Below are 14,284 nucleotides of genomic sequence, written 5' to 3'. Positions count from 1 at the left end.
CTGGCCTCTGCCACTGAATGCCTCCATGAATTAAGCTGTGCCCTATCAGTGCGGGAGGACCGCATGAGCTCAGAAAACATGTTATCGCAAGCGCTTTTCTTTCACCTTCTAATCTGTGATAACCTCAGGGAGATAGAAACATTCTACGCTCGGGGGTGGGAGGGGAGGAGAGACTGCATGGTCACCTGTGCCACTGAGTTCGCCACGCTGACCAAACAGGAAATGAAATTCAAAAGATCCCAGGGCTTTTCCTGTGTACTTGGCTAGTGCATCAGAATTCAAAGTGCTGTCCAGAGCGGTCACAATGAAGCACTCTGGAATAGCTCTCAGAGGCCAATACTGTCGATTTGGGTCCGCACTAACCCTAATTCGACCCAGCACAGTCAACTTTAGCGCCAATCCTCTTGGCAGGGAGGAGTACAGAAGTCGATTTTAAGAGCCCTTTAAGTCGACAGAACGGAGTTGGTTGTGTGGACGCAGTCATTTTTAAACTGACCTAACGCGGTTAAATTCGACCTACCCCTGTAGGGTAGACAAGGCCTTAATCCATGGCAGGCCCAACAAAGAAAGTAACAGAATGCCATGAGCTGTCCCCTTCAGCCTCCAACTAAAACCTCTCCAGTGCATCATCAAGGATCTACAACCTATCTGAAGGATGATCCCTCACTCTCATAGATCTTGGGAGACAGGCCAGTCCTCACTTACAGACAGCCTCTCAACCTGAAGCAAATACTCACCAGCAACCACACAACAAAAACACTAATCCAGGAACCTACCCTTACAACAAAGCCCACCTTAATTGATTATAGTCTCATTAGAGTTGGTATGGCAGCACCCTTTTTTCATGGTGTGTGTGTGTGTGTAATCTCCATCCACCCATACACACACACACACCCCTTCCTACTGTATCTTCCACTGCATGCATCCGATGAAGTGGGTTTTAGCCCACGAAAGCTTATGCCCAAATAAATGCGTTAGTCTCTAAGGTGCCACAAGTACTCCTCGTTCTTTTTGCTGATACAGACTAACATGGCTACCTGAAACCTGTCAGTTGCCCAAGAAGGTTGAAATACATTTGCTAACAAGGGCATTACCTATTTTTTAAAATTTTAGGAGACTTCAGAAGCATATCCACCTGGAACAGGACTCTTCCCTGATTTCAGTGATGCCTACACCATTTCTATTTTTTCTGGTGTTACAGGGCTAACTAGTACTACTCTTTCATTGTATGTCAGTCTGGGCATGTTAAGATACTGCAATATGCTAGTTCTCAATTCTTCCATTTATACATATTTGCTAGTATCTCTCTCTCAAATATTCCACTAGTAATTTGTAAATCCCTTGGGTTTTCTTGGTGTACTCCATTTTGTCCTTAAGGTACTGCATAGCTCTTCTGGGTCTTAGGCTGGAAATAAGTCTGCTAGATTTGTTCCTCCATTCATAAAGCCTTTGTCTGGCAAATAGGAAAGCTGTTTTGGTTTTTTTTCACGACTAGTGCTTCTTGGTGTTTTTAATCTCTTGGTTTTAACTTTGTATCATCAGTCAAATAATGATTCTGCAAACTGTAAATTTGTTCCTCTATGTCCACTTATTTTTGCTTGACTTTTCCCCCACAACTACTTTCTGGGATAATTATAGCTTTAAAGGCCTCCCACCTAATTATATACAGGATATATCCACAAGAACTATCAATGTTTTTTCCATTTTATTCACAAAGTTTTTGTCTTAACAATATATTACCAAATGTCTTCTTTTCCCTTATTCATGAATTAGACTATTTTAATGAAGACAGGTGCCTGGTCCAAGATATGTATTAATCAAACTCTAACCTTAAGAATTCAGTGGGAAAGAACTTCCTATTACCAGATTCCCTGCATATACATTTAGTATATACATTCCCTGCACATACATTTAGTATCAATACCAACTATAACAACTGTAAACCATGTATTTCAAAGAAACACTCTATTTTAATTTCCTCCTTATACTTGATATTTCTAATATCCTTTTAATACTTACAAATTTTCCTAACGTTAATTTCTGTGCCATGATTTATTGAAAACTACTTAATATTCCTAATACACAATATAAAATCATTCTAAAGATTTCTGCCATGGAGGCAGTATTTTTCTGAACACGCATAACCATTTTGTTGTTACATTCAAAAGCTGTCCCAATTCCACTTTCCTGATACTTAAATAGCACTTAATCAAGGGCCCTATAACTTTAATCTAATTAATTCCCAGTTCCTGTCTCCTGCATTTGGTTCCACGACTGAGTTCAGGAACTTTTAGGCTTCTGGTATACAAAGAGTGTGAGATTGACCCACCCTGTATATTTTCAGGCTTGCTGGGGGAGAAGGGGAGGGAGGAGAATTCAGATTGAAGCTTTTTCCTGTGGAGCTGTGTGCAGATTTGTGTAAACTCAACTCTTTTCCGCTGTGCACCGATGAAAGGGTCTTGATAGGAGTTGACTCAGTTGCCTTCCACTTTTATTTCTTTTAACTTCCCAGCTATGTTGAGAACCAAAACCTGGTCTCTAAAGTTGTGTAGCTGTACTATGACAGGATGTGGTCTAGTCAAATTTCTGTTGTGCAAGTGTTATCTCAATCCTGTGTGCTCTTTCAAGCTTAACTTTATCTGATCTGACCAACCAATTCAAGACTTTCAGACTCCAAGTTTCCAAGTATTTATAGGTTATTTGCCTTTGGTCCCTTACAGCAGCCCTAGAATCCTAGTATTTTTTCCTAGGTCCCCCAGTTTCCACATTCTCCACCTTTTCAGTCAATGGTTTGATAGGAGACACTGGGTTCATACATCTCTCCTCTTGACCCTCCAGGACATCCTCAATGCAATAATTCTAGAGTTCATCTCTGTAACGGATACTACTAGTTCATCTATTTACTGTCCAGCTGTCATTTAATTTTTGTTCAAGCTTGCTCAAATGGGTTTCCAGCACCAGAGTTAAATTGGCAGTAATCTGTGGCACTCTGAGCCATCTGCAGGACTGCTAAATCTTCTTCTCACTCCAGTTCTTTAACTTGTATATTATCTTCTTTTGTTTTACCCTTCTCCAAACTTTTCAGAGTTGCCCACTTGTTGCTCAGATTTCTAGATAGATATTAACTGTAAGTCCACCTACTTCACACTTTGTTTTCTGGCATCACTGCTGTTCTTTGTGATTCTCCAAAGGGGATGGACCTGCCAGTCATGTCACTTTCTCAACTTTCAGACAGGAGAACAGTGTGCATCCTGCTGCTGCAGCACCAGTGAGTTCAAGAGATCGTCCTCAGGCTGCAACTCTGCTGCTCCTGGAAAGCAGGGTGGACAGGCCAACCCATTCACTTCTCTTCTCAGCTTCCCAGAAAATGGAGACAGACCGCCTCCTGCTACCAGAAAGGCTACTGGTCTGGTAACACCTTTCACTGTGTATATCTCAACAAGGAGGCAAATGGGCCTCTCGTTCACCTCCAGCAATGCTGACAGTGTAGCTCCAGTGGTGGTGGGGAACAAAGGCCTTCTGCCTGCTCAGATCTTCTCTGCTCCTATTCCTACCAATCTATTCTTACCTGTCTCCACTCTCCTCAACTCCCAAAATGGTATAGTGCCACTGTCAGTGGAAGGCTCTGCTGCAAATTTTGCTGAAAATTAGAGAAGGGGTGAGTGGGAGCTAACCAGAGCTACTTCCTTGCTCCACCAGAAGCCACATGACCCTTTTAGAACTTCTTGGTAATGGTCAAAGATCTCAAGCTGTTTGAGTCCTTTAGGGCATGGAAAGAGAAAGTCATCCATGTTGGAGCTCAATTCCAGTCCCTCGAAAGGAAGAGCCTCAAGTGTTGTACTCACTTGAGGAGTCCTGAAATCTGTAGTCAAGATACCCCTAAGGGAGCCCAGGAAACAGAAGGCAACAAGAAAGCTGCTGAGACAGGATAAATATAGGAATCCTGGAACCAATGGAGCCCAGTATGAACCTCTAACCTTCACTCCTAGTAGCAGTTTAACTGACATCCCCTAGAACCAAATAACTGCGGCACATCATTGAGGAGAAAGAGAGAGAATGAGGGAAGACAAAGGCTGTTTCTCTGCTCAGCAACAAAGCAAAAAAAAAAAAAAAGCAAAAATCGGGCCCAAACAAGCAGTAAAGCAACAAATAAAAAACTTAAAAAAACAACAGGTTAAAAGTCCTACAGGTATAATGACAAAAGTACAAAAAAAGCAGTAAGTGCAGGCATAAATCCCTGAAACAATACTAAAAATGGTAAAATCTAAGTTAATAAAGGTGTCATTTTAAAAAATAATGAAGTAATTTAAAAAAAATTAACTCTACAAAGGCTAAAAAAATTAAGCAGTTAAACTTTGTAAAAATGTTAAAAAGGACCATGTAAAAAAAATTCTTGCTTTGTTTGCAGCCATTCTAAAGAAAAAATGGGCCCTTTTCCAAAGGAATGTCTGTAAATAATCCAGGTTAAAAAAAACTAAAATCACTTGACTATAAATCCTTTAGTCAAATTTGTTAAAAAATACACCACCTCATAAATTTAATAACTAAACAGTAAAATAATTTCCCCAAAATCCTTAAAAGGTAGAAGCCATTAAAACCTTGCCTGCCTATAAAACAAAAACACAGAAAAACATGGGGGTAATTCCTCCGTTTTGCCTGCAATCAGCAAGGGTATTTGTAAAAGGAAAAAAATATATTTTAAGCAGTAATAAAAAAAATTTGTCTTTCAAAAAATCAGAAAAAGCTAATACTAGCTACAGAACAGCCTAATATAAAAACAAAAGTTTAAAAAAAAAAAAAAAACACACAACACCATACAGCTATAAGTATGGAATATACTAAAATGCAGATACTTGCTTTGTCCACCTTGAAACAAAATGTTGTAGGTAATATCAAAAAACTCTTAAGATTTTAATACACTTGTTAAAGCAAAGAAAAAAATAATTGTTTGATACTTATCAATATAAATAAATGCTGTATGTCTCCAATACGGTAAAACCAAATTTGTTAAGTAAAAGAATTATTGTTAAAATCACACACCAACAGGCTCTGAAAGCAAAGATATGGAAAGTTTGCCCACTCTCCATATTGCACATGAAATCATTCCGGCTGCCCCGGACCTCAAGCCAGTGGGCTGAAAAAAACAAACAAACAAAAAAACTAAACACCAAAGCTTGTACCAAGTGGACTCCTCAAATGTGGGTGTGCTGGTTCACACCTGTTGCTCCAAAGCCCTGTAGTAAAAACATTTCACTAAAATCTTCTATGTGAAATGTATTAAATAATAAAACCGAAGTACTGTATAATGGGCAATGTGTATGTGTTAATTCGTAAAAAAAAAAAAGTATTTTAAAAATATAAGTGTTAGCAACTCACCAGTAGACAAATGTAATGTAAGTACTGTGTTTACCAATAATCACATTTACTATTTGCCACAACCAAAAAAAAGTCTCAGCTTACTGTAAGCACTGATTTAGCTAAATTCTCTCTCAATCTTGGCATTAAATAGCAAACAGTTACCAATTATCTGTTAAAAAGTAAAAAGGTAATGTAGTCCCTAAAAAAAACCAAAAAGGCAATGTGGAAAACCAAACCAAACCATTCTTATTATAGATGCAAACGGGGACATATTAAAAATTGCCACCGCAAAAAAACTTAACAGCTTACCATTGGTATAACATTTTCTGAATGGTCTCCCACAACTACTGGCATACCAATGTTACTATCTCTCATTGTTTTGGTTTTAAATTGTATGTGTTTAATTAAAATGTTTAAAATGTGCTGTTAAATAAAACAAATGTATGCAAAGCTAGAGCCACAGAACCAAATCACCTCCCAGTATTTTCTATTATGCAAACTAAATAAGAAGTGACACTGGCGATTAATAATCTTAGTGTCAAAAGGGGGATATGTAGGAATTGGATTTTATAATGTCCCATAAGAATTAATATATGATTTGATTTCATCCTGCTAGCCACCCTTTTTAAATAGTAAAAAGAAATTACCCTCTGGGACTATGAGATTCTGTTCTCCCATATGCATTACAAATTGGGCCATCTTTAACTCTGTTTTAAAATTCAGTTAGTAAGAGACAGGATTCTCTATTGTGTCTATGTTAAGTAGATTAGAGGAACATTGAAGGCCTGGGTCTCAATGTAAATTGTCTTAGTTCTTAACTGTAAAACTTAGCAAGGCTTAATTTGCAATGCCTTTTTGCTCAATATAAAATATTACTGTTTGTATTCTCAGTCTGTTTGTGTAAATGAGGAATGTATGCATCAGGAAAAGATAAGGTGTGAAGCCCATTGTTATAGCCGGATGGTCAAGGAAGAGGTAAAACGACTTAAAGGACATCAAAAAATCATCAATGCCCGTCCATAAGAAAGGGCAGACTGACAACCCTGAGGACAATTTATTAAATCAGAACAAAGGACAGGATGACCCTCTCGGAAGTGTACTGGATTGTTTACACCAATTTAGTAATAACGGGTCACAAACTGACACCGCAAAATCCATAGACTTCAACAAAGAAAAAACCTATAAGAACAGAGTGCTTGGCCATGGGACTTTGGGTTCATCTTGTCACACTCCAGGAGCATCAGGTCGCAACTGATAGAGCCCTGCTCCCCTCTGCGACCAATCTGGCTGGCCACTAGATTGATCCAGACTATGGACTGGTAACCATAAACATCAATGCAGGAGGGAGATGGTGTGCGCGCGTGTGACTAAAAAGCATATGCTAACTGCTGTATTTTCAATAAATGCTGCGTACCTGCCTTCCTCTATAAAGACCCTGTGTGCTTTGTATGAGTATAACAAGAGAGGACTTTGGGCAGCACTTACCTTGGGGGGCTCCCCGGAAGCCATGACGTCCTCCCTCAGCTCCCAGGCAGAAGTGCAGCCAGACAGGTCCACGCGCTGCCTCCGTCCACAGGCAATGCCCCCACAGCTCCCAATGACCGTGGTTCCCAGCCAATGGGAACTGCAGAGGCAGCGCACAGAGCTACGTGGCTGCACCTCCACCTAGCAGCTATGGGTACATGTGCCGCTTCCAGGAATCTGCACGGAACCAGGGAGAAAGCCTGCCAGCCCCTGCCAACTATCCTCACCCCAGCACCAGTGGTGATCCTGAGCTGCTCCCCCCCAGAGCACCTGTGGCACCTCAAGGCTGCCCTCAACTCCCATGACAACCCCAGACCCTCCCTCCAAGATTTAGTAAGGAGTCTATAGTACAAGTCATGGACAGGTCACGAGCCGTGAATTTTTTTTTTTTTAATTGCCCATGACCTGTCCATGGACTTTTACTGAAAGTACCTGACATTAAAAAATAGCCTTAATTATGGACTGATCATCCAAGTTACTGGGCACCCTGAGTATTGCGAATAAAATCTCTCCTGAGGAGCACAGTGACAATACTTTGTTAAAAATTGTAAACAAAAGTTGTTTTGTAAAGAAAAAATTATGACAAAGACCAGTCAAGCACCACCTTGGGAGTTCCCAGATCTACCTACTGAGACTGTCATGAAACAGGGCACAAAATGTGTGGTGGGGGGGGGGGTGAGAAGGGGAATTGACAGGACTGATTTGCAAAGACCAGGACCCACATCTGTGGTTTCTCCCATCGGTGCTGAAATCACACAGATATGCAATGAACTGGTTCAATAAGAGCTGTTACTTGTAAATAAATCAATACTACACCTCTCTCACTCCACCCTTACTATGATTTGTGAAAGGCCTCTCAATCATAATTTACACACACCCTACTAGACAGTCCTTCACACACCCTTTACCAAGCCCCTGAGAGGCTGTGGCCCTACACCTTGAGAAATGTTGCTCTAATAAGTGCATTAAGATGTGTTAGCATTGCTCATGTAATATTAGGAACACTAGGACACATAGGCTTACTTGCAATACAAAATTAAACCATTATGCACACAGTTGTAATAATTTGGTTTAGCTAACCTGGTACTGAGCATGGTTAAGCTTCAAGTGTAGACAGAGGCAGCTAGTTGTGCAGGTTTTAACCATGTTAGAGTAAACTGAAACAAACTATGTAGGGTTATCTAAATGTTGTTGAACATGGTTTGTCCCCATTTACAGTTGAAGCTCAAGCACACTCAGGCCTTGGCTACACTCACACTTTACAGCGCTGCAACTGGGGTGTGAAAAAACACCCCCCTGGGCGCTGCAAGATACAGCGCTGTAAAGCGTCAGTGTAATCGGGGCAGCAGCGCTGGGAGCGCGGCTCCCAGCGCTGCACGCTACACCCGTAAGGGATGTGGTTTACATGCAGCGCTGGGAGACCTCTCTCCCAGCGCTGCTGCTCTGACTACACTCACACTTCAAAGCGCTGCCGGGGCAGCGCTCCCGCAGCGCTGCCGGGGCAGCGCTTTGAAATTCCAGATGTAGCCATACCCTCAGTATGAGTTCAGTCAACCCAGCTGCTGACAACTGTGCGCATAATGGTTTCATGTTACAGTGGAGACAAGGCCAAAGCACTATGCAAGTATTGAGTACAGTGCCTTTAATCTAACAGAGAATTGCCTTAATATTCTGAATTAATATTGCAAAATCCCTTTTAATTTAAATATCAGTGAGGATGTGTTTTAAATTAGGTTTGTAACTTCTGGCATACATACATATACACATATACACACATACATACATACACACATACATACATACACACATACATACATATATAAATAAAATGTGTGTGTGTGTATGTGTGTGTATGTGTGTGTATATATATATATATATATATATATATATATAAAAAAGAGAGATGGACAAAGCAAGCCTGAAATGTCCCCCTTCTCCTCTCCAAGGCACTGGGGTTTTAGGTTGTTTTCTTTAATGACATTTACACCTTGGAAATACCAGGAATACCAAACCAGGTCTTCTCTGGTTTTGCCTAAGTATTCCCCCCTCAGACAAAGAGGAAACAATGCTGAAACTTTAATGAACATTTTTCTACAAAGTGTTTTTTAGACATTGCAGTTAAATGGACAAACCAAAAATACTTTAAGTAACTAATTGTGCTTCCCTCTCAATTCCTTAGTTTTAACTCTTGTGAGATCATAATTTCACTTATTCTCCAGTTGCCACAGAGGTGGAATTTTCAAAAGCACCTGAAGTGATTTATGAACATGAGTTCCATCAACTTTAAAATGGGACTCGTGCTCTTAACTCATTTATGTTTCTGGCAAGTATTTCTGCTTGGTATTTTACATTAGAAATTTAAGGTTAGCTGCTCTGAAAACCTCAGTAGGATTTTCAAAAATCATCTGTATGAGTTAGGGGTCATGCTCCTAAGTCATATAAGCACTTTTCCAACACAATTAGCCCAGATCAATGTTACACCTGAAAAGCTGATTGTATGAATTTGAAGTGTACATAGAACAACGGCCTAGAATACAATCCCTAGAAATACACTTCATTTTACAGAAACAGAACCGAAGACCACTTTTACACCAGACTTTGCCCTCCCGTAAGTACCTCTAAGCAGAAGATCACGTGTACTCTATCCAACCTACTTATTACAGGAATTAAAGGTTAAACTATTGCATGAATTATGAGTATTTAAAAAAAAACAGATAAGCAAGTAATTCATAGAGTATCAGCAAAAATATAAATCTTACCTTACTACATCATCAATGTTGTTTCGGTATACTCCTTCAAGTCTGTCCGCAGGAAAACCCATAGCAATTATGTTTGGATAAATATCTGAATATTCAAGTTAAGGAAACCTTTGGAAAACACATTTGCAAAGTATGAATTAAGTTCAACAGTTCAAAATTACTTTAATGAAACATGGCTGTTAATTAAGGAACAAAAATAAAATAAGCAATGATTCTTTCCAGAAATTTTTTTTTGGGGGGGAGAGGAAGAGGAAATCTTGCATAACAGACTAATCCCTACTCCTGAGAGCATTCTGCACCAAAACATTAAAAATTTTGTGCCAAATAAAAATTCTGCACACAATATTTTAAAATTCTGTCAAATAAATGTGAAGGCTTGAGCATGGCAATAGAGAGCACAGGCCACTTGCGGCACAGGGAGGGAGATCACTGTGCAGCTTCCTCGGGATACAGACTCAGTGGTGAGGCTGCATCCAATTCTAACACAGCACAAGGACCGGGCCCATCTGCGCCAGGTGTACCAGGAGTGGACAGGCAGGCTCAGCACGAGGTTCTGAGTACAATGGTAATGGGACTCTGTAGAAGTGTCCAGGTGAAGTGGTTGAGGCTCAGCTGAGGGGGTCTGAGTGTGGAGGGAACAGAGCTCAGCAGGGGGTATGGGTCTCGGGGGCAGATGCAGCTGATTGAGGCTCGGTGTGGTTTGGATCTAGGTGGCTCATCGGAGTGATCCAGGTGCAGGGGGAAATGGGCTCATGGAGGGGCGGTGAGGCTCCGCAGGAGGGTCTGGATACGCAGGGCTTGGGTGGATGGGGGAGCAGCTCCCTGTATAGAGATCCCACCTCTTGCAGTTGAGGAGCAATGGGCGCAGTAAGAGGGAGGGAGAGTTTGCAGAGCTTCCTTCAGCTGGGAGAGAAATCTGGGAGTGGGTCTGACCTGGCCCAGGATACCATGCAAGGGAAGAGGAAGTCCCATCCTCCCCAGTCCAGTTGGGACTAGCAGCTGAGCCCAGCACAGGGTAGAAACCACCAGCTGGATCTTCCCTAGTCCCACCTCCTGCTCCACAGTGATTTACCTCTCTGCCAGCTGTCCTCGGAGAGTCGCATGACCAGTCTTGTGGCTTTCCTTTGCTTCCCCCTCAGAAAGTCATTTTTCTGTGGGGAAGCGAAGAAACCTGTGGGAGACAAATTCTGCGCAGTGGTGCAGAATTTCCCCAGGAATATAATCCCAGAGCACACTGAATGTCTGCCACAAAAAACAACAAAAAAAAACCAAAAATGCAAACAGACAAAATTAATCCATCAGAAAAAATTACAGTTGGACAAAACACTAACATTCACTAGAAAAACAATCCATTACAGAACCAAGATAACAAGAACTTAGAGGAAAAAGTGCTATACTTCTTCACACCTACAGCAGCCACACCTATAAAAGTCTATTTTAAAAATAAAAATGTTATGCAGTTTTAAATTACAGAAACATTCCAAACTAAAAGCTACGTTAAGCCATCAGCAAGATCCTAAAATAGGTAGCTCAGTACTAAAGAGCAACATTCCACTTAAAGATACTGAAATACACGTCTCAGGTAAGGAGGGACTGGCAACCCTACACAAATAATGCCATCTATCACTCAGAGCTAATGGTTGAGGTGGCATTCTATCTTCAGTATGTCTGAAGTCCTAAATATGCAACAGTCAGCAGATGAGCATTTACAGAATCTCGGAAAGATTATGAAGGTATTTCTTTACAGTATAGATGGGGAAAGCCCAATTTCCCCATTTTGGCCCCAGCATTAGACTATTCTGTCTGAGCTGCTCCTGATCACACATTTATCTCAATGCGATACATATAATCTGAGGAAAGAACATAACAAGCATCCTCTTTAAAAAAGTTGACTGCTTCTTGGAGCAGCTACTCCTGGAACCCACAAGAGAAGAGGCAACTCTTGATTTATTCCTAAATGGAGCACAGGGATCTGCTCCAAGAGGTGAACATAGCTAAACCACTTGGTAATAATGACCATAATTTAATTAAATTTAACGTTCTTGGGAGGGGAGGGGGGAAGACATGAAAAGCCCACCACAGTAGCTTTTAATTTAAAAAAGGAAACTACACAAAAATGAGGAAGCTAAACGGAAATTAAAAAGGTACGGTCACAAAAGTAAAATACCTGAAAGCTGCATGAAAATTTATTAAAAAGACCATAAGAGAGGTTCAAATTAAATGTATACCACAAATTAAAAAACAAGAGGACCAAAAAGGTGCAACCATAGATAAAGAATACAGTGAAAGAAATGCTTAGAGGCAGAAAGGCATTCTTTAAAAACTCGAAGTTAAATCCTACTGAGGGAAATAGAAAGGAGCATAAATGTTGGCAAATCAACTCTAAAAGTATAATCAAGCTGGCCAAAAGAGACTTTAAGGAGGAACTAGCCAAGAGACTCAAAAGCTAACAGCAAACCATTTTTTACGTACATCAAAAGGAGGAAGCCTGCAAAACATTGTGGAGTCACCACTGGATGACTGAGGTGCTAAAGGGACACTAAAGGAAGATAAAGCTATTTTAGAAAAATTATAACATTTCACTGCAGAGGATGTGAGTGAGGGAGATTCTCATACCTGAGCCATTCTTTTTAAATCAAAACTCAGGGGAACTGTCCCAGGTTGAGGTGTCAGAGGAGGTTTTGGAACAAACCAAACAGTAATTAAGTCACCAGGACCCGACGTTATTCATCCAAAGGGTCTGACTGAACTCATATATGAAATTGCAGAACTATTAACTGAGCTATGTAACCTCTCTTTTAAATCAACTTCTGTACTAGCTGACGGGAAAACAGCTAATGTGATAATTTTCAAACAAAAGGCTCCAGAGGTGATCCTGACAATAATAGGTCAGTAAGACTTCAGTAATAGGCAAACTGGTTGAAGTGAAAATAAAAATCAGAATCATCAGACACAGATTAACACAATTTGTTAGGGGAAGAGAACATGTTTTTTTTTAAAATGGGAAATCATGCCTCACCCATCTACTAGAATTCTTAAAGGTGAGGAAAGCAAACATGTGGACAAGGAGCATCCAGTGGATACAGTGTACTTAGATTTTCAGAAAGCCTTTGACGAAGTCTCACACCAAAGGCTCTTAAGCAAAGTAAGCTTATCATGGGATAAAAAGGGAAGTCCTCTCATGGATCAGTAACTGCTTAAAAGACAGGCAACAAAGGATAGGAATAAGTTATCAGTTTTCAGAAGGGAGAGAAGTAAACAATGGTGTCCCTCACACAGATCTGTACTGGGACCAGTGCTACTCATAAATAATCAGGAAAAAAGGCTTATCAGTAAAGTGGAAAAATTTGGAAAGGATACAAAATTACTCAAGATAGTTCAGTCCAAAGCTGACTGAAGAGTTACCAAGGGATCTTACAAAACTGGTTGACTAGATAACAAAATGGCAGATGAAATTCAGGGTTGATAAATGAAAAGTAATGCAATTCGAACTATACATACAGAATGATGGGAACTAAATTGGTCATTACCATTCAAGAAAGATCTTGAGAGTCATTGCGGATAGTTCTCTGAAAACATTCGCTCAATGTGCAGCAGCAGTCAGAAAAACTAAAAAATGTTAGGAACCATTAGGAATAGATAAGACAAAAGATCATGCGCCACTATATAAATTCATGGTATGCCCACACCCTGAATATTGTTAGGAGGTCTGGTCACTCCATCTCAAAAAAGATATTCAAATTGAAAAAGGTTCAGAGAAGAGTACAAAAATCATTAGGGATATTGAACAGATTTCATATGAGAGATTAAAAAGACTGGGACTGTTCAGCCCAAAAAGAGAGGGCTCAGGGAGGATAGGAGAGGTCTGTAAAATCATGAATGGGGTGGAGAAAGCGAATAAGTACGTGTTATTTACTCCTTCACATAATAAGAACAACAATGATGGGGTCATCCAATGAAGTTAGTAGGCAGCAGGTCTAAAACAAACATAAGAAAGTACTTCACACAATGCAAAGTGAACCTGTGGAACTCATTGCCAGCGGATGTTGTGAAGGCCAAAATTAAAATGGGCTTCAAAAAAGAATTAGAGAAGTTCATGGAGGATAGGTACATCAAGGATCATTAGACAAGATAGTTAGGGATGCAAGCCCATGCTCTGGGTGTCCCCAGCTTCTGATGCTAGAAGCTGAGAGTAGATAACAGGGGATGGATCACTCAATTATTACCCGTTCTGTTCATTCCCTCTGAATCACCAGCATTGGCCACTGTCAGAAAACAGGACATTGGGTTAGACGGATCACTGGTATGAGCCAGTATGTCCGTTCTATGTGTAAATAAAATGTTAGTAAGAAAAATTAAATGTTTAAATATGAGCAGCTACATACCATAACAGTGTTCAACATTTGCACTAAAGTCCCAGATATTGTAATCAGTATCTTTGTATAGTATCAGAGGGGTAGCCACGTTTACTCCTTTTACAGATCCAGACTAAGAATCCTGTGGCACCTTATAGACTAACAGACGTATTGGAGCATGAGCTTTCATGGGTGAATACCCACTTCATCGGATGCATCCAACGAAGTGGGTATTCACCCATGAAAGCTCATGCTCCAATACGTCTGTTAGTCTATAAGGTGCCACAG

The 14,284-nt window shown here is 40.4% G+C and overlaps 1 protein-coding gene across 2 annotated transcripts in view; it reads right to left on the bottom strand.

The window, feature by feature from the left end:
• PTEN (phosphatase and tensin homolog) overlaps window positions 1-9,743 on the bottom strand; it is an 84,179-nt gene extending 74,436 nt beyond the window's left edge. Inside the window, exon 1 of one of the 2 annotated variants that reach the window (XM_050959621.1) lies at window positions 9,642-9,743. In XM_050959621.1, the coding sequence (XP_050815578.1) occupies window positions 9,642-9,703 (62 nt within the window). In that variant the 5' untranslated portion in view covers window positions 9,704-9,743. The remainder of the gene's footprint in view (window positions 1-9,641) is intronic. The other variant, XM_050959623.1, reaches the window with a different exon arrangement.
• Between the last annotated feature and the right edge of the window lie 4,541 nt (window positions 9,744-14,284).

Source organism: Gopherus flavomarginatus, chromosome 6 (genome assembly GCF_025201925.1).
Source record: "Gopherus flavomarginatus isolate rGopFla2 chromosome 6, rGopFla2.mat.asm, whole genome shotgun sequence".
NCBI lineage: Eukaryota > Metazoa > Chordata > Testudines > Testudinidae > Gopherus > Gopherus flavomarginatus.
This window is presented reverse-complemented; position numbering and strand designations above follow the sequence as displayed.